This window comes from Herpailurus yagouaroundi, unplaced genomic scaffold (genome assembly GCF_014898765.1).
Source record: "Herpailurus yagouaroundi ecotype Mexico unplaced genomic scaffold, PumYag 206, whole genome shotgun sequence".
Classification (NCBI taxonomy): domain Eukaryota; kingdom Metazoa; phylum Chordata; class Mammalia; order Carnivora; family Felidae; genus Herpailurus; species Herpailurus yagouaroundi.
The window spans coordinates 1,686,605-1,713,377 of NW_024412437.1; the positions used below are offsets into that span (position 1 = coordinate 1,686,605).

The 26,773-nt window shown below is 50.1% G+C and overlaps 1 protein-coding gene and 1 non-coding gene across 6 annotated transcripts in view; one reads left to right on the forward strand and one right to left on the reverse strand.

The window, feature by feature from the left end:
* Positions 1-1,214: 1,214 nt before the first annotated feature.
* Positions 1,215-26,773, reverse strand: part of PECAM1 (platelet and endothelial cell adhesion molecule 1) — a 61,065-nt gene continuing 35,506 nt past the window's right edge. For 2 of the 5 annotated variants that reach the window (XM_040452115.1, XM_040452114.1), the window contains 6 exons: positions 25,631-25,684; positions 23,865-23,927; positions 21,085-21,159; positions 18,490-18,546; positions 8,025-8,047; positions 1,215-2,284 (listed from right to left, as the gene is read on the reverse strand). In XM_040452115.1, the coding sequence (XP_040308049.1) occupies positions 2,255-2,284; positions 8,025-8,047; positions 18,490-18,546; positions 21,085-21,159; positions 23,865-23,927; positions 25,631-25,684 (302 nt within the window). In that variant the 3' untranslated portion in view covers positions 1,215-2,254. The remainder of the gene's footprint in view (positions 2,285-8,024; positions 8,048-18,489; positions 18,547-21,084; positions 21,160-23,864; positions 23,928-25,630; positions 25,685-26,773) is intronic. The other 3 variants (XM_040452116.1, XM_040452118.1, XM_040452117.1) reach the window with 3 other exon arrangements.
* On the forward strand, positions 4,817-4,901 carry TRNAQ-UUG (transfer RNA glutamine (anticodon UUG)). The gene has a single exon. It is a non-coding gene; the product is annotated as a tRNA-Gln (tRNA).

The following is a 26,773-nucleotide window of genomic DNA, read 5'->3' on the forward strand; positions in this document are numbered from 1 at the left end:
AAGCTCTTCCATAGTGATGAGCTCTGGAGGTTTAGACGCTTGGTTATGCCCTAGAGTTAGGACAGCCGAACCAGAGTCTTGGGTTTTTATTTTCTGAATCTACTACGAAAGATCCCTGTGTGTGTGGCTCCCCCCTCCCCCGCACCCGCCCCAGAAATATAGACAAGAGGGGGAAAACAAAGATCCATTTGTGTTCCATAAATAAGTCATAAGCATCAGGAACAGGGTCTTCCCAGCTTCCAGGGCAATGGCCCTTCTCTGGTGACAGCAGGGACTGAGGAGTTGACACGGAGGCTCTGGGCTCTCCCCAGATCATCAACACATCAACCTTCAGGCTTGAAGTTCAATACAGACCATCACATTCTGGGGCTCCACCCTGAGTCCATGCCTGGCTCTGGAACCCGGGGAAATTATATAACATTTTCGTGCTACAACTTCGTGTGTGTACGCACACGGATTCATACCTTTTATCATATTTTCAAAGGAGTCTAAACCCTCCAGATACTAAGAACCCCTGGTCCAAGCTCCTCATTGTAGAAGTGAAGAACCTGAAGCTCAGAGGTTAAGAGGCTCCTTCAAGTTCCTACAGCTGCAATGTGGCAGAACTAGGACATACACTCCTATCTCCCTCTGCCTTCAGGCCCAGTGGGGCGCTGTTCTGATGGGGACCTGGGCTGTAGGGCAGCGAGGTCTGGTCTGAGGCCACTGAGGATGGCTTAGAGGGATAGGAGGGGGTGTTTCGCCAGTAGGGTTACCAGATAAAATGAGATGCCTAGTTACATTTGACTCTCAGATAAATGAATACTTTTACAGTGTAAGTATAAGCCGAATGTTATATAGGACATACTTACACCCGAAGCAGATTCATTGTTTACCTGAAATTCAAATTTAACTGAGCACCCTGGGTGTTTCGGTGTTTTTTGTTGGTGTTATTTGCTCAACCTGGCAACCCTATCTGCCAGGGACAGCCTGGCAGTCTTTGGCTGGGAAGCAAACGCTGAATCGCAGCCAATGGATATTAATGACTCAGTGTTTGACGTTCAGACTACCTCTGGCCCTGCCTTCAATAAAGGCCACGGAGGCCCTTGGCCTGTGTGAGACAACCTGATAAGACCTGCTTGGTTCTTTGTGACTTCAGAAGGCCCGAGGCGTCCTCAAGCACTACAGATATTCTAGGTGTACGTGTCCTCTTAGAAGATGACATTTCACAGGTCTGTGAAGAGTAAAGATCAAATTTATTTAGTGCAATACCCTGCAGCTGTGTCACTGAGGTGGACGGGACGTGGGGGGAAAATGATCTCGGCTAGGTGTGCTCACTGGTGAAATTCCCCCGCAAAATGGCCGCGGCTACTCGTCCACCCCCTCAAGACACCCTCAGAAATATCGTAAGACCTCAGGGGACCATTTCTTTAGCAAGGAATAAATTAAAAAAAAATTAGTAAGAAAAATACGCATTTCATTTTTCTATTAAAAACAATATTTGCTGTAGGCAAACATCTTCCCATCTTGCAGCCTGCAGCATGGTAAAGGAAAAGAAAGAAAGGGTATAGAAAAACAGCATAAGAACATCTGTGCTCTGTCCGACTTCATTTTCTCTTCTGTGCATTGCCCGGAATGAACCTGATCTTCAGGTTGGCATCTCAAAGGGGTCGCTCCCAAGCCGCTTTGTTGTGACATTTGTGGCAGGCGAGGTCGTGGAGGGAACAGGGGGCACCGTCTGGTCAGTGCTGTTCACTTCCGAGGAACAAGGACCACCCAGAACCACAGGCCTTTGAAGGACCAAAGGCAAAGAGAGAGAGAGAGAGAGAGAGAGAGAGAGAGAGAAATAGCCCCTCAGCCCAGCCATTCGCTAGAAGCGATTGGCTACAAAACAAAAAAATGGTTTCTGTGTGTGAAGATACTTGGACAAGTTCTTGATCTCCGTGCAAGACAAAAATATTCAAGTTTCAAAATATCCCAATGGCCGTTTAACCCTGAACCTCCTTCTGCGGCTCCCCACTCCTGAGGATGCCCCAGCTTGGTGAGAGGGGGGCGCTGTGGGGGGACTTAACCAGCCCCTCCGTATCTCTTTATACCCCCCATAAATGTAGGCAGATGGATTTCAGAACTGGTGACTTGGCCTGAGGAATTGCTCTGTTCAGTGGGAGCAGGGCAGTTTCATAAATAAATGCACAGAGCTCTTGGAATACAGGAATGATCTCCTCTTCTTGGAACATGGGTGTCCTTCCAAGGAGGAACATCTGTCCTCGCAGCCCTAAGTTCCATCAAGGGAGCCTTCCGTTCTCTGCAGAGACAAGAGAAGACAAGCTATGGTCACACCCTTCAGGGCTCAAGACTGGCCTGGAGGAGGGGTAAGCAATATTGCAGCAAGCGCTTCACAAAGGCTCTCTGACAGCGCCGTCTTCCGCTGGTACCTCCACCCTGTGGGGTCAGCTCCTGCCCACATTCACTTCTCCCTTCTCTCCACACCAGCTCCGCCCAGGGCTGTGGCCTCCACTGCCTGTAGACGCGTGCTGCACGTCAGGCTATCAGCCAACTTTGTCAAGCACCCACTGTACACCCAGCATTCTGCCCCGTGGGTGCCACACTTACCTACAGAGCAAGACTAGTAGAGTTAAGAGAGACCTGGCTTCTTGCTCCAGCTCTGCTTCTAACACAAGCTGAGGCTTCTCTAGGTCTGTTTTCTTTTCTTTTTTTTTTTTCAACTTTTTTTTTTTTAATGTTTATTTATTTTTGAGAGAGACAGAGACAGACTGCGAGTGGGTTAGGGGCAGAGAGAGAGGGAGACACAGAACCCGAAGCAGGCTCCAGGCTCCAAACTGTCAGCACAGAGCCTGACGTGGGGCTTGAACTCACAAACTGGGAGATCATGACCTGAGTGGAAGTAGGTCGCTCAACCAACTGAGCCACCCGGGCACCCCCGTTTTCTTTAAAAAAAATTTTTTTAATTAATGTTTTTTATTTATTTTTGAGAGAGAGAGAGAGAGAGAGAGAGAGACAGAATGGGAAGCAGGCTCCAGGCTCCGAGCTGACAGCATAGAGCCCGACGCGGGGCTCGAACTCACGAACTGTGAGATCATGACCTGAGCTGAAGTTGATGCTCAGTCGACTGAGCCACCCAGGCACCACCCCCCCGCCCAGCCCATTTTCTTTTTTAATCGCAAAATCAAAGAGTTTTCACACGGATAAACACTGAGGATGCTTATCGCCATAAAGATGAAGAAGCGGAAGAAGCCAGACGCAGGAGGAACAAATATTGTGTGATTCCACTTACACGAAGTACCCAGAGTAGTCAAAGTGATGGAGCTAGAAAGGAGAACTGTGATTTCCAGGAGCTGCGGGGAAGGGGGAAATGAGTGTGCAATGGGTAGACTTTTGGGTTGGAATGATGACAAAGTTCTGTGGGTGGATGGTGCTGATGGTTGCACACGATGTGAATGTACTTAAGGTCACTGAGCGGTACACTTAACAATGGTTAAAATGGTACCTTCTGTTGTGTCTGTTTTGCCCCCTCCCCAAGAAAAAAAGTAAAAAACAAAACAAAAACAAAAGCCAGATTCCGCACGCCATCCTGCAGTGTTCTCTAACTGCTTTGTGTGATATTGTTGACACCTCCGTATCCACCAGTAAATGGACCCCCATCTGACCCGAGTACTGTTATCTATACCGAGGACGCAAGAACCTGCCAGGAATTTTATATCCTATCCGTTACTGACAAACAGTGCTAGCACGTGGGAAAGGTCCTAACAAACGGCAGGAGTTCAGAGGTGGCGAGACGCCCTCGCTGTACCACGAGGGAATCACAGAAGGCTTCGTGGAGCCAGCCTCCAAGGTGAGGCAGGTTTGGACGAATGGCTGCAGCATGGGGGCAAGAGCGGGGCAGATGGAAATGCTGGAGCAAAGGCACCCTGGGCCCCAAGAGGCAGACAGCAAATGAGTCCGTGACCCGACCCTCTGTGAGTGCAGGTGGACCTCGTGGGCACACAAGTGGGGACACTTGTGGGGATCAGCCAGCGTCTTGGGAGCCCCATGGCCAGGCTGGTTGGCTCTCTGACGGTGGGGGCTGAGGTCCCCGTTTTGTTCTGGTCCCTGAGCATCTGAGGAGCCTCTGAGAACAGGATGCGGGTCCCAAGGGCTCCAGCTGGCAGGCCACGGCTCTGCCTCTGCCTTTGCCAGGAGAGACCCTGGCAACCGGGCCAAGAGAGCTGTGTTGGCCCCAAGGGGCTGGAGACCCGCCAGCGCTGGCAGCTACCTTCATTTCTTCCGCTTTGCCCAGAGGGGTGACCCTGGTGTCCAGGCTTCCTGGAGGCCCCAGACCAAGTCCCTCCCTAAACGCCTCCGCTCTCCTCCGCCAGGCGAGGCAAGCACTCGGTAGCTGCAGCAGGACTGGCCCCACGGATGGGAAGGGCTGGGTCACAGTCAACCGGACCTTGAAGTAATGGTTAACATACTCACATCCAAGACCTGTCCTTCCTTGTACCTAAATCAGAGGCCAGCTGTCAGCCACCCAAGAACAGCCATGAAATCGCCCCACTTCGGGCCAGAACATGGTATAGATGCTCTCAAAGGCCATTTTACTTCTAACACCCCTGGGTTTTCTACTTCCTGATTCTAGAATGTACCCCTTATGGGGGGGGGGGGTGCCTTGGTCTTTCAGTTAGTTAAGCTCTTGGTTTCAGCTCAGGTCATGATCCTACAGTTTGTGGGTTCAAGTCCAGGACTGAGATCCCTGCTCGGGATTCTCTCTCTCTCTCTCTCCTCGCTCTCTGCCCCTCCCCACTCACTCCCTCTCTCAAAAAATAGATAAACTTGGGGCGCCTGAGTGGCTCAGTTGGTTAAGCGTCTGACTTTGGCTCAGGTCATGATCTCGCGGTCCGTGGGTTCGAGCCCCACATCGGGCTCTGTGCTGACAGCTCAGAGCCTGGAGCCTGTTTCAGATTCTGTGTCTCCCTCTTTCTCTGACCCTCCCCTGTTCATGCTCTCTCTCTGTCTCAAAAATAAATAAATTTTAAAAAAATTTTTTTAAAAAATAGATAAACTTAAAATAAAAATAGAATGTGCCCCTTATGAGCACTTCCAATAAACCAAGTCTGTGATAGGTGCTCATTTAATCCTTGCAACAACCAGGTGGGGTGGGGGTGGTTATTATCTCCAATTCCAGATGAGGAAACAGAGGCCCTGAGACATCTGCCCAGCGTGACTCAGCTGGTAAACAGCGAATCATGGAAAGGTTAAGTTTTAAGATGGGTCTCTGATTCCCAAGTCAAAGCCTGGCTTTGGGTGAATCCTATGAAGAGGCATTTCAGGGCCAAAATGAAGTAAGTCTCCCATTCGTGCCTCATATTGCCAGAGTGATGAAAAGAACTTTAAACAGACCATCAAGTAGCATTTATGTGGTCCATTGCAAAATACTTTGTACATGTGTTCCTCATTTTACCTTTAAGAAACTTCTAGTAGGGAGCTATTACTGTGTTTGGGGTTCTCACCATCTCTGTTTCACGAATTGGAAAGCTTAGTTGGAGGAGGGCAGGATCACCCAAAAGATGGCCAGAGAGCTGAAGCTCAGACTCCAGTTCCCACTGCTGGCTCCCAGGAGGGAAGGGGGTGAGCTGTAACTGGGAACCGCCTTTTTTTCCGTAAGAAGACAAGGCTGTCTCCAAGATCCCGAGACCCACGAAGGTCCAGATTCACCCCTTTCTTTTAAGTACAAGGTGTTCTCTTTCACATTATCTGTCTGCCTGGGCCACAAACACAATTTATAAACAAGGCAAAAATGGCAGAGGAAAAATGAAGTCAGAATGTGCCATTGAAGCAAGTCAAACAATACTAAATTAGTATTTGGCTAAGCGGCTATCTCATTGTTAAGATATTTCCTCCAATGTGTTTTCAGAAGCAACGGCCATTAAACTACTGGGAATGATCGCCAGGTTTGATTTCAGGAAGGAAATCCCCTCCCATTTCCCTGCTGGGCAATTCGATTAATTTTCTCCTGACCCTCACCAGCTGATTACTAGGAAAACTATACCTCCTTCTTTTCTAAACAAATTATATTCGCTTAAAGCGTCAAAATCTCTCTCCCAACGGCTGGGAAGCCCTGAGCTCCCGCCAAAAGTCTTTATTATTTGGGAGGGCAGGACCAGCTGGTGGGGGAGCTCTCAGGAGCATCCTGGGAGCAGACTTCTGGATCCACGGGTCAGCTCCTGGGGGAAAAGGAAAGTTCTATCTGTCCTGGAGCTCAGAGCCTTTGTCCAGAGAGACCGTTTGGATTGCAGACAAAGTAAATAAGTCAGTCCTGCAGGTCCAACAGACTTGCCTGGGGAGGACACAGCTATGTTTATTGTAGCGGGAGAGCATCTTTTTTTCTGGGTCCCACGTTGCCTATGGAGCAAAGATCTCACTTTCCACTCCCTCAAGGCCATGATAGCTGGAACAATGATGTCACTTCTTGGAGGGAGTCTTGTGTTGTGGACTAGCCAAGGAATCTGGGGACCCAGGTTCTAGTCCTGGCTCTGCTAAGGCAAGTCACTGGTTTCGGGAGTCGGGGTGGGTTTAGGCTAGAAAAAGACCTTCGTTTTATCCCTCTTTTCCTTAAATTGATAGCTTTCCTCCATAAGAAGAATGTCAGTGGTTTCCTGCCGTCAAAGGCATAATGAGTTCTCTGTTTTATAAGAATTCAGACTCCAGCAAAACAAAGGAAGCCAGGGGGCCCATTGGAAAGGCTACCCGCAATCTTGCCGAAGGTTCTTTCTTCCCAGACCTTAAAGCAGCGGCTCCTCATTTCTCAAGATACCAGCTGCCCAGTTAGTTAACCCCTGAACTACTGGGTAGTTCTTCAAAAGGTTGGGAGTGGGAAGATAGGAGGAGACAGGTCTTAGCATAATTTGAACTTGGACCTCCACATTAAAAAAGTATATATTTCCATCTGCCAACTAGCAGCATCCTAAATCCTCAATTTCCTACAGAGTGAAAACCTCAGGGGCGCCTGGGTGGCTCCGTCGGTTAAGCGACCGACCTTGGCTGAGATCATGATCTCACGGTGGTTCGTGGCTTTGAGCCCTGCATCACGCTCTGTGCTGACAGCTCAGAGCCTGGCGCCTGCTTCCGAGATTCTGTGTCTCCTTCTCCCTGCACCTCCCCTGCTCGTGCTCTCTCTGACTCTCAAAAAATAAATAAATGTTAATTAAAAAAAAAAAAAAAAAAAGGAAAACCCCATAATGAGGTGTTTGAGTCCTTTGCATGTAAGCCCTAACTGACCTCTTCCTAGTGCTTCTCCTGGATGTCCTTTCTCCTATCACCCTGAGCTGCTTGGACTGTTCCTTCCCTCGTGGCTCTACTCCTGCTGATCTTTCTACCTGGGCCTGCTGCTGTGGTTGGACCCCTTCCTCACGGCCGATCCCAGTGACCCCTTCCGTGGGGAGGAGACCCTAACCAGAACCGTCTTTCTTCTGCGTTTCCATAGCTTCTGGTGAGCTATCATCACCTTGCTTTCTCATCCGTGTTAACTCATCTGATTCCCTCTGTGGGTCAAGGACCTTGAGTGGCCTCTGCAGCAGAGGACCTGGTGTGTCAGGGTGACTGGCATAGGCTCTCAGAGTTCAAAGTTCAAATGCACTGTTAGATCCTCCCTTACTCCAAGCATTCCCCCCACCCCACAACAATGTCTGCCTCACTTCCAAAGCCTGAACCTGAACTAGGAGGAAACGTGCACTTCGCTCAAGGGGGGCTATATGTTCTAGATTCCTGATCCTTTGAGGGGGTCTCTCTTCGTATGAGGGCTGAGATGCAAGGATGGAAACAGTGGGAGAGAATATTTGAAGTCGCCAGGCCCAGAAAACCTGGCCAGCCCGATGACCAAACACCCTCCATACAACATCTAGGCTATTGTTGCCCGGGGCTCCTGGTCTAAAACAGACCAGGCCGCTGTAGGAGTGTGACTCGTGGGAATGCAGAACCTGGCTGAGTCTGGAAATAGTTCACTGTTCAATGGACCATTTTTAAAAATTGTTTGTGAAATGTGTACTTACAGAATATCTGTTTTCCACGAAATCTGCAAAACAAAGCATAACATGGAGGGTGAGCGATTCAGAGAGTACATCAGGCTCCCCCCGCCCCCCAACCATCTCAGGAACCCCATGGGTAAAGGCAGGGGGTGGGGCGGTGCAGAAGGAGACACCAGAGCTTTACTGGGTGCTCAGCTGTATGGCTCCTTTGCCCACAGACAGCTTCCTCTGGGCTCTATACTCCATGTGACAAGCATATTAAAATCCCTGGAAGCTCACTGGACATTTTAAACAGTTTTTTTTTTTAAGATTTTATTTTATTTTTTAATTTTTTTTTAATGTTTGTTTATTTTTGCGAGAAGAGACAGAGCGTGAGCTGGTGGGGTGGGGGGGGGGGGGGGGGGGGGGGAGCAGAGAGAGAGAGACCCAGAATCTGAAGCAGACTCCAGGCTCTGAGCTGTCAGCACAGAGCCTGACGCGAGGCTCGAACCCATGAGCAGTGAAATCATGACCTGAGCTGAAATAGGATGCTTAACCGACTGAGCCACCTGGGCGCCCAAAGATTTTATTTTATTTTTTAAGTAATCTCTACATCCAATGTGGGGCTGGAACTCATGATTGCAAAAACCCGAGTCGCATGCTTCATGGACTGAGCCACCCAGGCGTCCCGGCAGGTTTTTTTTGTTGTTTCTTTTTTTAATTAGTACTTCAGGTTATTTCAAGAAAAAAACTGAAAACTATAGAGGAGTAGAAAGTAGCCGATAAGCATGATCTCTTGTTCCATTCTTTAAACCCTGTTGACACTTTTGTCCCCCAGTCTTTTTCTGCTCTCCCGTAGGCTCTTGGTTCTGAGTCATAACATACAACATACGCCATTTTCTAGCCTATCCTTTTTACATAACGTGATCTTATAAACATTTCCTGGTACCTTCTTAAACATACTTGGGAGTGGCCTGTGTAATAATCATTCAATGGGTGTACAATTGTTTACTTATCCAGCTCCTTACTTTAGAAATTTAGGTTCTTTCCAAGTTTTTGCTGTTTTAAATAGTGCTGCCAGGGGAGCCTGGGTGGCTCGGTCAGTTAAATGTCCGACTCTCGGTTTCGGCTGAAGTCATGCTCTCACGGTTTCTTGAGTTCGAGCCCCACGTCAGGCTCTGCATTGACAGCGTGGAGCCTGCTTAGGATTCTCTCTCTCTCTCTGTCCCTCCCCGGCTCCTGTTTTCCCTCTCCCAAAATAAATAAAGAAACTTAATTTAAAAAAAGATGTAAATAGTGCTGCCACATCCTCTTTGGGAATAAGGCTATTTCCTTATTTTGTAGTAGCTTCTCCATCCCCACAAGTGGGAGCAGGGGCGGAGAAGGTATAAACACTGCCACCACTCTCGGGATAGACAGCCCAAGCGCTGCCTGGAATGACAGGGCCACCTCTTCCCCCTTCCCCCATAGGCCACCCTGTCTTCTTGCTAGGGTGCACGCCAGGACCTGCTGGTCCAGCCAGGCTGCAAGGATGAACATGGGCCTGTCAGGTCCTTCCAAATGTCAGGAAGATCGGAGCCAGGTGAAGAAAGGCCAAGGAGAACAGGAGGTGTTGTGTGGGGGGCGAGCCATCCCGCCAGTGTTAGAGCCGGTTTTCACTACAACAGGCGAGAGAGGGCTGTGGTTTGCCCTTGGAAAGGAGCAGGCCCCCACCCATTGCAGTTTCTAATCGGGCAGTGGCCCACACGGCTGGGGCTGATTCCCCAAACAGTCCATGCAGGACACAGGCCTGAAGACAGAGAAACCATGGGGACCTCCTGCTGTCTGGGAAAGGCGCCCAGAGCGTATGTGGGTGTTGGGGGTGGCAGCCAGTCTTGAAGGTGGAAGAGGCAATGGCAGGAGGGCCATAACCTACCGGACCCGAGTCCTCAGGGCTACTAGGTGGATGCACTCCAAGGGGCCTCGGGCTCTGCGAGGCCGCCCAACCTCAAACCCAGTCCCTTCTGAGTCTTGGGCGGTCTTGGGGCCCACCTGTCACAACGGGAGTCACAACCCTTCTGTTTCTCTCTCTAATTTAAAAATATCCTGTTTCCAAAAGTCCACTTCCCCCTCAAACCCTGTCTTATCACAGCCCTATTGTGCGTCCCCTGGAGAGGGAACGGGGCCAGAAGTTCCTAAGGGGCCCCCTTCTGTCCTGGCTGGGCCAGAGGCAGACGTCAAACAGCCAAATGGATGAATCAGCCGGACCACACGAAGTCGAGCCATTGTGTAAACTTCCACGCATTGAGTGAGGCTCGGGCAAGGCTCCCACCTGCAGCCCAAATCCGACCCGGGAGGACCTGAAGGACCCCGTGCTGCCCACTCCCCCAAAACCCCCGAGGGCTCTGGAATCAGACTAAAGAGGGAAAGAGCCTTAGTCTGTATGTCTGTAATAGTCTTAGACTATTACTTAGTCTTAGTAATATGAATACAAAAGACGGAAAATTTCGAATATGCTGGTAACACTCAAGGAAAACCTAGGTTTATGCCCACTTGTAGCATATCACTGCAACTTGGAGCAATCACTGCAAAAATAGAATCTGGTGGGTAGTACCTATTTTTTTTTCACAGACTACTTTTTTACCCTCTTAGATTCTGAAGTAAAGAAATGCACCCCCCCCGGGGGGGGGGGGGGCAGGGCTGGCAGTGTCCGCCAGGCTGGCTGGCTCAGTGCCACACAGGATGGGTGGGGACCGGCTCTCAAGTGCTCTTTTCTCCCTCCCACAGGGGTTGTGAGAGGCCCTCTGCACTGTGGTTCTTTCTTGATGACAGCTACTCTTAGTATATTAGACTTCTGCCCCTTTAGAAACATTTGGAACACCAAAGAGTGAGCAGAATGTGAAGGCCAAGTGAGCAGATCCTCAGGTGGGAAGATGGCTGGGTCCAACCCCAAAAGGCATAACTTCGTGTCTGGAGCAGGACCCGGCATCTCTTCCAGGGCCTGGCATTGTCAAGTGGGATGTGCCCAGGACACCTGTGGAGGTGGGCACAGGGCATCTAGAGAGGAAAACCAATTCTACGGTTGGAGGGCTCACAAGGAGGTGAATTACGAGAAGCCAAGGTTTCTTAACACTGACATTTGGGGCTGGATCATTCTTCTTCTTCTTCTTCTTCTTTTTTTTTTTTTTAGAGTTTACACACTGTTTTTTAGCAATATCTACACCCAGCGTGGGCCTTCAACTCGTGACCCTGAGACCAAGAGTTGGATGCTCTCTCAGGGAGCCTGGGTGGCTCCATCGGTTAAGCGTCCGACTTTGGCTCAGGGCATGATCTCATGCTTTGGGAGTTGGAGCCCCGCGTCCGGCTCTGTGCTGACAGCTTGGAGTCTGGAGTCTGTTTCAGATTCTGTGTCTCCCTCTCTCCCTCCCCCTCCCCCACCCTCTCTCATAAAAGGAATAAACGTTAAAAAATTAAAAAAAAAAAAAAAAGAGTTGAATCCTCTCCCAACTGAGCCCACCAGGCACCTCTGGACTGGATCATTCTTTCTTGTGGGGACTGTCCCATACATTGTAAGATGTTAAGTAGCATTCCTGGCCTCCACACATTAGATGCTATAGCACCCCTTTTCCTACCCCCCAGTTATGACAACCAAAGATGTCTCCTGCCTTGTGAACCAGTGCTCCAGGCCGATGACTCCTAGACCTGAGTTCTTTCATAGTGAAAGAGCTTGACTGCATTGCTGATTGTAGTAAACCACTTCACTCTTCTGTTAAAATCCAGTGTAAATATACATTAGTAGGTTTTGCTTTGGATGACCTGCGGGCCATTTTACAAAGTACTTTTAGAATAAGCCGGAGCACTATAAAAGGTGAAGTCCCGAATCAGAGTGAAGATACAAACTTTCCTGATGAGCCAGAAATTGTGGTTCCTACAAGGCTCAGCCAGGCTGAGTGAAGTTGTTGAGAAAGCCATAGACAGCCTATAATTGCTCTCTTTTCGTTCTTGTCACCAGAAAAGCAAGGGGAGGAGAAGAAAATCAAACCTTTCCCTGGATTAGTCAGAGAAGGAGGAAGTTGACGACAGGTAAAAAGAGAGGTTTGGGGGGCGCGTGCTTGCGGGTGGGGCTGGGGGCTTTTGATGTCAGGTTGCCCCACAACCAAGAGTGTCTAAGCTATGAGCAAGCCCTGAAGGACACCACCATCTAAATCAAGAGAACTCAGGCGAGTAACAGCATCCTGTATGAAGTCCAAGGTTACAGGGGGTGGGAGGAAATTGGTTCCAGTTAAGTGTTAAAGAGAGAAAGGTACCAAACCAACCTGGATTACTTCCTTCAAATGCTCACTTTTTAGGACCACCCACATTACTGCTCAAGAAGAGGCATAAACACAGGCTTAGTTCCCATTTCTGTGAAGCCAAACCGCAAGTCATAACCAGAGCTACTGTTGCTGCCTGGAATTTGCAAATCCTCATCTTAGGCAAGTCATTGAAAAGGGAATAAGTACTTCAAAGAGCCTGAAGTGTTAACCTTGCAGATCTAACTTACCAGAAATTATCGGCAAGTTTTCCTTTACCTTAAGAAAGCTGATGGTTATGTAAATGCAAAAGCTCTTTCTCAACCAGTTCTGGGGGCATTCCAGGGCTTGCTGTCCCTTCTATTTACGCTTTTCTCAATTGGGCCTCTTCTGGATATAAATTTCCTAGTACTGAGAACCCCTCTCCTTCTTTCCCTAATGGTTTGTAAGGAATCACCTAACAGTTGGGAAAGGGAAACGTTCAAAGATCAGAGGTTTCTTTGTCCCAGACTGAGTTGACTGCTGGGATAAGATGTTAACTTAGCTCTCCGTCAACAAAACAGTAGGCTCCCAACAGAAGAGCAGACCTGTCTAACCATGGCCATGACCCAGCAGGGGATACTCAGTTGGAAGAGATACCAATTTTATTGAACCCACCTACCCACCGCCGTGCTTATCCACCTACACACACTCCCGAGGAACACTGCGGTGTTCACTGTGACAATTCCATATGGGGGAGGGACATTTTATTGAAAATTAATAAGAAAACTGACGTCCAGGGGAGAAGTAAGGGTCGGGAGCCAAGTCATATAACTGGGTAAGGGCAGTGCTGGGACCAAACCCTAGTCTCTATCTCCCACTCAGGGTGTTCCTCTTAGGGTTACAGTGCAAAGAACCATCCAGCTGGACTCCAGCCAAAACAAACGTACCAGAAGCACAGTGAGTTGGCCCCTGAGCTCCATGATTTAATTCGGATTTGGAGGGAAAACTCAGGCTTAGTAGAAGCAAATACTTATTGGGTCTTGGAGTCAAGGGTGAGTAAAGGATTAGAATTGCCTCCAAGGGACCTAGGAAGTGACTCTTAGAAGTTGCTTAGAACAAAACATTTAGGGGAATGGTTTTGGATGGACCAAAGTATAGACAAATGACCATGACTTCCAAATGCCAGGACACTGAGACTCTCCGAACGTCATCACCGGAAGGCAACTTAAGATCATCCATTCAACCACCTCACTCAATACAGAAGCACTGAGCTTGCTCAAATTCACAGATAGACAAAGTAGAATGGTTGTTGCCAGGGGCTGGAAAGAGTAGCGAGTTATTGCTTACTGGGTCTAAAGTTTCATTTGGGGAAGATGAAAAAGTTCTGGAAATGGATGGTGATGGTTATACAGCTACGTGAATGTATTTAGTGCCACCAAAACGTACACTTAAAAGTGGTTAAAATGGCAGGTGTTATGTGTATTTTGTCACAGTTAAAACACACAACCAAAGCTGTGAGCTTAGAGCCTAAAGCCAAGATTGCAAAGACCTGGTTCCCCCCACAGCCTGCAGATGCCCCCACACTCATGAGCCAGCAGTCCACCTCGCTCTCTCCAGGACGCTGGTCCTGTCCAGATTCCCGCCCTGGGGCTGTTCCTTGGAGGCAGGCCTGCCCAATGCCCTTTCCCTTATCTAGAGGAGCAGTTTTCCTTTGTATCACTCAGGGGAAAAGGGGGGTTTAAGAGCCAGAACTATGCCCTGTGAGCCATTTCCCAAAATAGTCAGCCCTGACGTGCTGCTGGTTGGAAGGTGGGGAGAACTAAGAAATTAAGATGGGAAGAATAAAAAATTAAGAAGGAAAGGTTAGATAAGCCTTAGCTCTGTACTCAGCCCATTCACCGACCTGTCCAGAGACCCACCTCCCCCAAGGTCTTTATTTTATTGTGTGTCACCCTCCTCCCCCCAACACACACACACACACACACATGCACACACATGCACATGTGTACGTGAGTTGGAGGATTCTCTCTGCTGGCCAACCCTGAGGCCAGTCCTTCCAGGATCCTTTCAGGATTGCTGAGGAGTAAGAAAGACCCTACCTCTTCAAGCAAGAAGCAGAACATAACAGAGGTATAATCAGAAGGGAAGTGAGGGCATCTAGAAAATGCTTCTAAAAGTGTGGTCCCCAGAACAACAGCAGCAACATGTGAGAATTTTTTAGAAATACAAATTGGGGCGCCTGGGTGGCTCGGTCGGTTAAGTGTCTGACTTTGGCTTGGGTCATGATCTCGCGGTTTGTGAGTTCGAGCCCCACGTCGGGCTCTGTGCAGACAGCTCAGAGCCTGGAGCCTGCTTCAGATTCTGTGTCTCCCTCTCTCTCTGTCCCTCCCCTGCTCACTCTCCCCCTCAAAAATAAATAAACATTTTAAAAAAATACTAAAAGAAATACAAATTAGTCCCACTCCAGACCTACTGAAATCACAAAGTCTGGGTGGTGGTACCACATCATTTGTGTTTTAACACACCTGGAGAATGCTCCATCTACATTTGAGCCCCTGCCCCTCATTTCACAGACAAGGCAACCAAGGTTCTGAGAGGTTCCACGACTCACCCAGGGTCACCCAGACCATACCAGGCTGTTACTCTTTTTTTTTTTTTTTTAACTTTATGGATTTATTTTGAGAGAGTCAGAGATCGTGTGAATTGGAGAGGTGCAGAGAGAGGGGGAGAATCTCAAGCAGGCTGTCAGCTCAGAGCCTGACACGGGGCTCGAACTCATGAACTGTGAGATCCTGACCTGAGCTGGTCAAAGACCGGACGTTCAACCAACTGAGCCACCCAGGCACCCCCCAGGCTGTTAATAGAACTGAATCCTCTAATTAAGCGGATGGTAATGTGAAACCGAACAAAGCTGGAAAGGGCAGCAGCAGGCAGTCCCTTTGGCAGGACGGGGAGGAAACGTGAAGCCGGGCTCCCAGCATTGGAGTCCCTGCTCTGCCATCACCGGCTTTAGGATTGGGATGAGTTACTTAGCCTCCGGGCCCATTTTCCCATCTGCAGGACAGGAACAGTAGTAAAACCTCCGTCAACCCTAGGATGGTTTTGAGGACTGAACAAAGAGCAGGCGTCTCGCAGTAAGAGGGACAGAAAGAAAGAACAGGAAGAGGACTGAGGAGCCTGCAGCTTCCTGCCTTGGAGCAGCCACTGAGCAGGAAATGCTGGGAAACAGCAGCTCCCTTGGCCTCCAGGACGGGAGCCTCTTAGGCAAGGTGAGCACACGGACTTTCACAGCAGCACTGTGGTTTTGGCTACAACACCCAGGGCTCTCTCTACCCGCAACCGCTGGGGCAGGAGCCAGCTGCCTGTTCAGAGACCAGGTTACAGAGGAGCCCCAGCCCCAGCTGACTCCTGATGGCCCAAGTGGGGCTCTGGCTGGGAGTCGGGGGGGGGAGGGAGACGGCTGTGCCTGGTCCCTGCCCTGAACCCTAGGGCTCACGTTTCTCCTGCATCTTTTGGCCAACACGGATTGGATGCTCGCCGTATGGTAGGAATAGTAGACAGACTCGTGCCTGGGGTAATTAGCCCCATCTCCCCCCAAGCTAACCTCACCCCCTGTTTCTCATTTAATCCCATCTCCATGCAACAGCTGAAGAACCTGGAGTCTCAGAAGGGTCAGGCATCTTGGTCACAGTCACACAGCTGCTAAGGGGCAGCACCAGGACTGGGGCTCAGATGTCTGCGAGCAAAACAGGGCCCTTCACCACCCTGAGCCCCTGGGGTCCATTCCTGCCCTAGACCAGAGGGAGCAGCGAGATTCCCAGGGTGGGGGACTGAGGACTCAGGCACGGAGAACCGTCTGAACAGCTGCCCTAAAGCAGGTGTAAATGCCACCCCCGAATATGCCACACTGGCATAGGATTATTTGGGGCCGGAGGATGCAGAAGGAAGCCTTCCAGGAGTTTCCCTTATCTGACCAGAAGCCGAAGTTCCTGGGAAATGAAGACAGCCATGAGTCCCTCTCCCAGGGAAGGCTTCTGGCCTCCAAGATGACAGAAAGGCGGTGCTGAGATGGACCTGCCTAAACAAGCCTTATTCCATTCGTTTCCCCCAGATATTTACCTTCCCATTTGTTTTGTCACTTCTCCACAAATGTATCGTTCGTGCCGAACGAACGTGCTAAAGAAGCCCCCAGTTCTAACCACACTGAGGGCTTACTCATCACTGTTTTTCTCCTTGTTAATCTGTCTTTTGTCAGTCTTGGGGCAGGGCATCTCATACTGACACTGGGTGTGGCCCTCGCCAGGACCTCCAGCTGCTGGCCCAGGCCACCACAGACCCCCAGTCCTCCGGTCCTGGGGCGGGGCATCCCTGCAGGAGCCTGATCAGGAGCCTGGAGTTCAGGTCCAGGTGGGCCAGTCTGGGGACTTGCTTCCTGTGTGAACTTGGTCAGGTGTTTTCACTGCTCTATGCCTCAGTATCCTCATCTGTAAAATGGGACTTAAATGTGAGGCTTGAAAGAGGTATTGTAACACAGACCACTTGGCATACACAGTAAGCGCTCAATAAATGTGAGGTTTTGCATAACCAAAGCGACCCAAAATGAACAATTTCAGGGACCATAAGAAGAGCAGAGGGGTTTCATACAATTTTCACGCAATTACCCAACAGGGTGTTGTATGGAAACCAATTTGACAATAAATTTCCTATTAAAAAGAAAATAAGAGAATGTCTTGGGGGAAAAAAAAATTACCCAACAGGACCAAGCATGAGCCCTACAAGAACTCTAGCTTTTTGTTACACTGGAAGGACAGAGAAGGCCTATTTATTTCTGAATTTGCATTTTGCTGGCTCTGAATATTTTGAGAATACAAAATGAGACACTGAGGCCAAAAACTCCCCCAGGGGATGGTTTCTGAAAATCAGTCAGTCAGTGTCAAGTTCCACAAGGAGGCTGGGTTTCTGCTCTACCCATGAAAATACTATTTAATATATATATATAATATATATATAATATATATATATATTTAATATAAAAAGATAAAAAGTAGGCTTTTCTGGTAAGACAGTGCTCCTCAAACGCTGGCAGCACCAGCGATATCTGGGAGCCTGTTAGAGTTCAGATTCTGGAGATTCTGATTCTGTGGGGCTGGGCTGGTCCGGAGACACCCACGGCTGCTGGTCTGGGGACGGCACTTGGAATGGCCAGGCTCTCCCAAAGTTTCCACTTAAATACAGGTCTGTTATACAAAGCAAGATACACTCACAGTGACTATTTCCCCCAGAATCTTATGCCCTTTGGATTGTGACTGATTTTCAGAATTTACTTATCCTAAAGTTTATTTGAGAGACAGAGAGAGAGAGAGAGAGAGAGAGCGAGAGAGAGCAGGGGAGGGGCAGAGGAAGAGGGAGAGCAAGAATCCCAAGCAGGCTCTGTGCTGTTAGCACGGAGCCGACCCTAGGGTCCCGACCTGAGCTGAAATCAAGAGTCGGTCGCTTAACCGACTGAGCCACCCAGGCACCCCTATTTTTTCAGAATTTAAAAGTAATCTTTGTATTCATTCATTTCCCCAGGATGGAATAGAATAATTACACACACACACACACACACACACACACACACACACACAAATGTTATTGCTGGGAGCTTCCCCAGGCCCATGTCTGCTTGGGCACTGTGCTCAGTCCTTGGGGGGAGCTCCTCATGAGGAAGTAATGGAAATGGGAACTGAATCGGGGTCTAGAATCAAAGAAAGGAAGAATCAAAGGAAATGGGGGCAGATCTGTACCCCACCCCCAGGCGGAAAGGGGGTTCTCAGAAAGGCTGAAGCTACCCAAGGTCTTCAAAGCACAGCACTAAGACCTTCGGGCACCCCCGCCCCGGTCCCGTGCACCAGGGCCCGTTGGGGAGTGGGGCAGGTGAGGTGCACTGGTTGGCCTCCGAGAACAGGCAGGGCCACACTGCTTCTCTCGGGGTCACGTGAGCACACAGTGGCACCAGGGCACATCCCATCAGCTGGGTACGAATATGCAAAGTCCTATTTGCCTGGCCTGCAGCAGGCACTTAATAAGCATTCATTGACTAAATTATAGCACATATAACACGTGGCTACATTTGAAGAGTGGTGGGGGAGAGACAGTCAACAACTTCGGTGTAAGGGGCCTCCTTTGCTCCTTCTCCTTGCCCACTCCCAAGGCCCACGTGGATGATTCAGGAGGAAGCGTCCCCCAGGCTCGGGGAGTCAGAAGCCCTCACTCACCAGGATTAGTTTTCCGGATTTCACTATACACCGTCTCTGTGCCCTTGGTTTCCAGACCTGGAAAGTGATCAAGCACAGGTCAACAGCTGCCTCTGGGCACCAGGTCGGCCCACTGCCGAAGCAAGACAATGTGTGAGGCTCCCTGCTTACCCACGACCCCACCCCACGAGTGCCTGTCTCCAGCAAGCCCTGGAGACCTTAATGCCACTAAGCCCAGGCCATTCCCTGGCTTTACAAGATCCTGGTCTAAGTAGCCTCACTCTCTGTCTGGAAGTATGAAGTCAACAGGCCATTATGGGTCCACCTGGACCACTCACAGGTGGAGGGGTTCCCAGCATAGGCCTGCAGCCTCCTGCTCAGTGGTCCCATACCTCCTTCCCTGCCAGTGCGTTCCTGTGTCCAACTGCTCTCCCCGCCCCTCCCAGGAGGCTGGGCTATGACTTCCCAATCATCCGAGGCCTGGGTTCGAGCCTGGGCCTCATCTGTGATGTTAAGGATCAGCTGGGACCGACAACCACTTAAAATCTTGACAGCGGGGCTAGTTGATTTCACACGCCAACACGTGGGCCTCATTCTGATTCTGATTAGTTCTGGAGTGGCCCTGGCATTGGTGGGTTTTAAGAGCTCCCAGGGGATTCCAATAGGCAGACGGGGTTGAGATCCTCTGGTCTGGACTCTTTTGGACTGGCGCACAGATGACCAGCCAGGGTATGGATCACACTCAGGGGAGACCCAGGGTTTGGAGGACAAAACACCCGTATGGTCATCTGTTTAAGTTGAAGTAGGTGTACAGGTTGTGTATACACACACTTGTACACACACTCGTAGTGTATCTACACGCATTGTATGAATCATAGAGGGTGTATACACACAGCATGTACATACATACACATCCACGAACCCTCAGGAAACAGGATGGGACCCCACTTCTTCCCCCACCTCCTCTCACCTGCACAAAGGACAAGGAAGCCTCATTGTAGAAAGGTGGCTCATGCCATGAGGCCAACATTCTCTTTCTACAGATCTGGAAATGAAGCCCCAGACCGGGTAAGATGCTTCCTGCCACCATGCTCAGCGCCATGTGATTTTTCTTGGTGGCAGGTGGCTGGGGCATGCCCACGGACTCTAACTGCACCGAGATACCCTTGACTCCCTAGGCCCCAGGGATGCCCCCTGACCCTGAACATACCCTTTCACCGCTGGCCCGGCCCTTTCTCTTTGCCCCATTCCTCCTCATCCTCCAAGTCTCAGGACAGGCTTTGCTTCCACACTTGGGTACACATACCCTCACCCACCTGCATACACCCCAACACATGCACCCCTTCTCAGGGCCCAGGGCAGTTGCTAGGCCCCCTGTGCTCCCACGGCAGTTTGGGGACACTTGTCCACAACCACACTGACATTATTTGTCCCCACGACTGCCTGTCCCCTGATGGGCCCGGAGCTTCTCCAGGGGTCTGGTGCACCTCCCAGTCAATGCAGTTACCTGGAGGCACCCGTAAAGGTTTCGCGAGATAGTGACGGCACCAGTCAGTGCGCTTGCGGGTGCCTCTATCTCAGGTCCCCCGAGCCTCAGGAAGGCTTTGGCATAATCAGCTTGCTCCCTGAGGTTTTAGATTTTAGAACTGAAATCATGGTCATTCATTAGACACTGAATGGCGGTGGTTCCCGTGCCAGGACCTGAGCACCAGGAGGAAGCCTGAGGGGGTGTTTCAGACTCCAGCAGGTGAACTTGGGACATTTTGGGTGGCCAGGGCCTCACACAAGTCTTCATATGGGTCCCCCCCCCCCCACCCAGGGCACCAAACAGGAGTTGGTACTCACTAGAGTGACTGAGATACCAGGTGCTCTCAGCTTAGAGGACGGACACCTGCCGTTCTCTAAGAGGCCAGCAGAGATGCTTATACCAGGCTCCCTCCGTGGGACCAGATTTAGGGGTGTAGAGGGAAGCTCCAGGGTTTCCCATATCTCCTGGGGAAATCTCTCACATTCCCAAGGGATTCTGCTCAATGTCAGGCCCAGGGAAGTCACTCCTTCAGTATGATCCTAATACCTATTGTGTGCTGGACAGGGTGGAAGCTGAAGCTGAAGCGGGAGAGAAAGGCAAATCACACCCACACTGGAGCTTTCAGAAGCCCCAGGCCATGGGACAGACAATGCTGTGATAAGCAATATAGGTGCTCTGGGGTCTCTGCCAGCTCCTCCTCCGACCCCCCGCCCCACAATGGGAGTGGGGGCCACAGGTTAGGAATCGAGGGAGGGGGCTGGGTGGCCAACGTGGGGGCCTGGACACCCTTGTAAGCTCCACCGCTCCCCGGAACACAAGAGTTGCTGGTAGACCTCTCTGGCCACCTTGGGGACACGCTAACAGCCTCTGGACTCAAGAGTCACGCTTGACTCCCTTCGTCCTTATAACTGCAGATCAGCCTGTTGGTTTCCGTCCTTGGCTGAGCAGCTACACTTGCAGCTGCCCCAGCGGCTCCTCCCGCTGCCCCCCTGCTCTGCCCTTCGGTGATGGGCGGGAGCCCCCCCACCCCCACCCCAGGCCGCTCGTCACCACCTCCCCTGCAATGCAGCTGCCTGCTAATGACTAACCCAGGCCAGCAGGCTGTTTGTCTCTGCTGTCAGGGATGTTTCCGGATGGTGCTTTATTTTGGCTCCTGTTTTTCTCTGTTAACAGAGAAAGAGAAGTCTTCAACGTCATGGGGTTTTCCCAGCAATTAGCCTCACAGCAAACAAGCAACAAACTGGTTTAACGAGTTCCTTCCCACCCCGCCTCCATCCCCGAGTGACTCCTTGGGCAACTGCCCAGTCAGAGTCAGAGCTGGACTGGGTTCCCAGCCCCTCCTCCACCCCAGCTGTAGAAGAGGGAGCTTTGAGGACAGGGAACTGGATTGGCCAAGACCAGATCAAGTTTACTCATCACTGGCCTTCAACCCACAGAGCCCTTTCCTCACCCACCCACTTCAGGACTTCCCTACGAGGCTGGGTTCTGAAAGCTCAACTTGAATCTTCTAGAAACTCTCCATTTCCACCCAAGAGGCACTCATTTTAGCTCTCCCGAGGCCCCCACAGCAGCCTGGGGAAAGGTAACCACTTGGCTGGCTACCTGCACACAGCTTGTCAAGAAAAGCTTCCCTCCTCACCCCGTCCTGGGACTTCTTTTCCCTCGAAAGCACCCCCGCCCCCGACCTTCAAGCAAGAAAAAGAAAACCAGATACTCTAACATGGAAACATTTCCAAAAGAATGGAAAATGGATGCTTTTCCAGGGAGAAACCCTGCTTCCTTTCTCCGTCAGCTACTTTAAATCCAAGGCCTCCCAGGCACTGGGCAGAGCGCTCATGAAGCCACCTTGCCCTGAGCTGACTAGCAGCCCCGGAGGGGCAGGGCCTGGCCCTCTGTGAGGAGCTTCAGGACTGTCTGCTTGAGCTCCCAGTGGAGTTTGGAGGGTCAATGGGGACAGCAGAGTTTTTCTACACATCATCAAAACCCTGGGGCAGCCCTGCCCTCCTGTTATGGTTCCTCTTTCCTTCTGAGTCTGAAGTCCCCTTAAAGGGAAGTAAGCCGTTACTCACAGGACTGAGCCCAAGTGACAGACGGGCATGTGCATCGGGCATTGGCAGGACCAGAGAAGGCTGGAGGGGAGCCCCCTTCCAGCCCCTGTAGCCAGAGCCAACCCATACTCAGTTCTGGGCACCAGAGCCCTGTGCTGTCTCCTCTTGGGCATCTCATACTTAACCCAGCTGAACCTGCTGTTCCTCCCTGTCTCAGATCTCATGACCATCCACACAGTTGTCCACTCACACAACCTGTAGTGATTCCGTCTCCCTGGTCCTTGCCATAAAATTCATCCAGTGTTGTGATGTCTCTAAAATAGATCTGGAACCCACCCACTGCCAGCACTTTGGCTCCGCCCCCACCCCTTGTTGCCCAGTGTTAACACACGGGTCTCTCTGTCTCCATCCCTGTCTGCTTTCAGTCTGTCCTCTGCACCAGCCACACGGACCCTGTCAATTTCCTGCTTAGAGGCGTCTAAAGGCCTTCTGCTCCACTGAGACTAGAATTGCAAAGGGAACCTCAGAGGCCCCGCAGGCTGCACGCGTACCTTTGCTACTTGGCACAGGGGTTGGTCCAACACCGCCCTTAACTTGCTAACAGGCAAACCACTTTACAATGAAATAAGGAAGAAGAGAATTTCAGGCCTGCCATGGCCCCCACCATTCCCAGGTCCAGTCCAGACTTGGAAGTGGGACGCCCTGTGTAGCGTTTGTGCAGATCGGGGAGTACCAACTCTAGGGGGCCATTCTGATTGCAGACTGTAGGATCAGTGCCCCACTGCACGGTGCACAGCCTAGGGGCCTTTGGGGACTGCCTTACCGAAAGATTCTGTGCACATAGCTGCTGACATGGTACCCAGAACCTAAGCAAGGGAAGAAAGAAAGAACCCAAACACTTCCCAAATCATGGAGCTAGAGGTAACAAAGGGATGCCCTTGCCATGTGGCTCTGGCTAATGCCTGGTCTGGCCCTCAGCTTGCCAGGCAGAATAGACACAGCAGTGGCCTCAGCCTCAGCAGGGAGGGGGGGGGGTGGGTGCATGACAATAGCCCTAATGAGCTTCCCAGGAGGGGAGGAAGGCTTTGGAGAGCTCCTTTGAGCCCTTTGAGCGCAGGGGCCTGTGGGAAAGCCAGGGTGGAGAGCTAGGAAGGCATGCATGGTTTTTTGTGGGACCAAAAGCAACTGAAATTGCTGTTCTAGCATTTGCTATGGACCAGCCCACTCTGAGTCAGTCTCAACCAGCACAGGACCAGAACTAGTGGCCTCCAGGCCAGCCCGCCCCTGAGAGAACCACACACATGAAAACAAAACCTGAAGTGTGAAGCTAGTGCCACTGTTTACACAGCAGGGTACTCTGTACTTTCAAGAGCCTTTACCCAAGCGTGCCTTGAAAGAGCCAAGCCCTCACTACCTTCAAACGTGCATTTCATTTACACGAGCTCAGTGTGCAAGCAACTTTTTCAGGACGATGCTAGGTTTGGGCAAGGAACATACGTCTGTAGGAAAGTCCAAACGCCCAGGGGTAAGGCTGCCCTCAAAGTCTCTCACCAAACACATTTCTTAGCGCTTAGTAGTTGCTCAATAAAACTTACTCATGGTTAGTAGTAGGTAAACAATAATTAATGAAATGTTACACCTCAAAAGCCTAGGCGGGGGGTGCTCTTGTCATAGGCACGTCTAACAGGCCTGTCTGCTGACCACCCCCCTTCTGACCGACTGAAGGGACCCTTGTCCCCGGGTCATAGCACACCTCACTCTGTTGTCTACATCCAAGCAGAAAGCAAAACATGGGGAATCGCTCCAGGGATGGTGTTTACCTTGGTAAGGCTCAGATGGGGTCACTTGCACTTCTGTGTATTCCACATCCATGGTCAGAGGCTCTGCTCAAAAGAACCACAGCACCGGTGAGACAAAATCTCCCTGGGGAGCCTCAGCCTGCCTTAGAGATTTCCACTCAAATGATTATAACATTCCATATTTCGAGGAGGAAGCCAGACACAGGCCTAATGCCATTCTAAGTAGGTGAGAAATCTTGGGCTAGAGAAGACAGTCACAAGTCCTGTTTTCTCCAGGATGTGGAAAGGCCCTCCGGCCCAGGTCCCCATTGTTTCTACAGGGGAAGGATTTGTAAAAGCTCAGTAGACACAGAAAACAGCCAGTATCATCCATGGCAGTTAACTCTAGAAGCCTCCTCCACAGCCACAGGCATAGAAAGCTATCTCCAAGATGGAAAGGATCTCAGGAAATGGGGAACAGGGTCCCCCGCCTAAAAATGCTCTGACAGTATGAGCCACACGCATAGGAAAACAAGTTAATGAGAGCAGTTGGGCCGCTAGAGTGAAATCCAGTAAATTAGTTTGTCTCAACTCAAAATTACATTATTGTTTTATTTTTGAAGCCTCAGAGTTGGGGTTTCTCGCCAGCACTGAAAACATCGATATGTGGTCAAGGACACAGGTGTTTACTTTTTTAGATTTTTTTTTTTTTTTTTTTTTTTAAGTAGGCTTCACATCCCACTCAGAGTCTGAAATCATGACCCAGAGATCAAGACCTGAACTGAGATCAAGAGGCAGACTAACAAAGCCACCCAGGCGACCCTACTTTAGATTTAGCTCCTGTGATAGAGCCCCAGGGTGGGGGGGGGAAGAATTTTGAGAAACGATTTATGATTTAGCCCAATCCTTCTGAGGTTTAACCGTAGCAGGGAATCTACTGTTAATTGTCTTTAAAAATTAGCAGCAATGCTAGTTTATTTTTTTATAGTGTATGTTTTATTTTTATTAAATATTGAGACACAAAATAATATTTTTAAGTTATGTATAAAATACATGGGACACTTGGGTGGCTCAGTCGGTTGAGCGTCCAACGTCAGCTCAGGTCATGATCTCCTGATCCGTGAGTTCAAGCCCCGCGTCCTGTGTCTCCCTCTCTCTCTGTCCCTCCTCCACTCACACACTCTCTCTCTCTCTCTCTCTCAAAAATAAATAAACATGGGGGCGCCTGGGTGGCGCAGTCGGTTAAGCGTCCGACTTCAGCCAGGTCACGATCTCGCGGTCCGTGAGTTTGAGCCCCGCGTCGGGCTCTGGGCTGATGGCTCAGAGCCTGGAGCCTGTTTCCGATTCTGTGTCTCCCTCTCTCTCTGCCCCTCCCCCGTTCATGCTCTGTCTCTCTCTGTCCCAAAAATAAATAAACGTTGAAAAAAAATTTTTTTTTAAAATAAAAAATAAATAAATAAATAAATAAACATGAAAAATAACTAAATAAAAATAAAAAAACATCCCTGCTTCTGCTATCCAAAAGAAAGGAGGTCCTCTACAGTACTCATTCTGAATCAGCCAGTTCCCTGTTAGGTAGAACCCAGTTCTTTCCCACTAGAATTTTGGTTACTTTCCATTAAGGACACAAGATAGCATCTTTGGAGAAAGCAACCAGCCATCTCCATTTATACACAGTGGCCAGGGACAGGGTCACTGAGAGAGGTGGGGAAACATCCCCAGGCCTTAACAGTTTTAGCTCTTTCCCTAGGGGTCTTTTTTAACGTAAAGTTTCTAATTAAAAAAACTTTTTTAAATTAGATAATTACCTTTATTTTCATTTGCTGCTTTCATTGCATGGTTTCCAACATCTTCACTGTAACCTAGTTGAAAAATAACAATTAGGATGAATGGCAATGGAAATTCTAGCTTTTTATATAATGTTTAAAAAATTTAGTGCCACGGGGCACCTGGGTAACTCAGTCGGTTAAGTGCTCAGGTTATGCTCAGGTCATGATCTCGCAGTTTGTGAGTTTGAGCCCCACGTGGGGGGTGGGGGGGAGCTGGGAGCCTGGAGCCTGCTTTGGTTTCTGTGTCTAACCTCTCTCTCTGACCCTCCCCAGCTCACACTCTGTCTTTCTCTCTCTCTCTCTCTCAAAAATAAACAAACATTAAAAAACAACAACAACGGGGCGCCTGGGTGGCGCAGTCGGTTAAGCGTCCGACTTCAGCCAGGTCACGATCTCGCGGTCCGTGAGTTCGAGCCCCGCGTCAGGCTCTGGGCTGACGGCTCGGAGCCTGGAGCCTGCTTCCGGTTCTGTGTCTCCCTCTCTCTCTGCCCCTCCCCCGTTCATGCTCTGTCTCTCTCTGTCCCCAAAATAAATAAACGTTGAAGAAAAAAAAATTAAAAAAAAACCAAAAAACAAAACAACAACAACAACAACTTAGTGCCACTAAGAAATGAAGTCAGGCCTAACTTCTTCAGTGTAGTGGGCAACCAGCAGCGTATCTGATTCTGGATTCCCTTCAGCCCCATCCCGCCCACTGTGCGGTCTCTTTCTAACACCAGGAACACGCTTACCATCCCATGGGAGGAAAACTCCTGCCTATGGGTTGTTCAAAATTCAGAATTGTTCACGTTGAGCAACCCCATTAGAAATGAAGCTAAATTCCTTTTTTGTTTATTACTTCTGAGAGAGAGAGACAGAGTGTGAGTGGGGGAGGGGCAAAGAGAGAAGGAGACAAGAGAATCAGAAGCAGGTTCCAGGCTCTGAGCTGTCAGCACAGAGCCAGGTGCAGGGCTCGAACTCACAGATCAGCAGATTGTGACCCGAGCCGAAGTCCAACGCTTAACCGACTGAGCCACCCAGGGGCCCTGAGGTTAAGCTTAATTCTAAAGGAAGGGGTCCATAACCAGAAACTAGCAAACTCGCCTGCTCCAACCGGAGGACTGAATGCATGAGAACACGGTT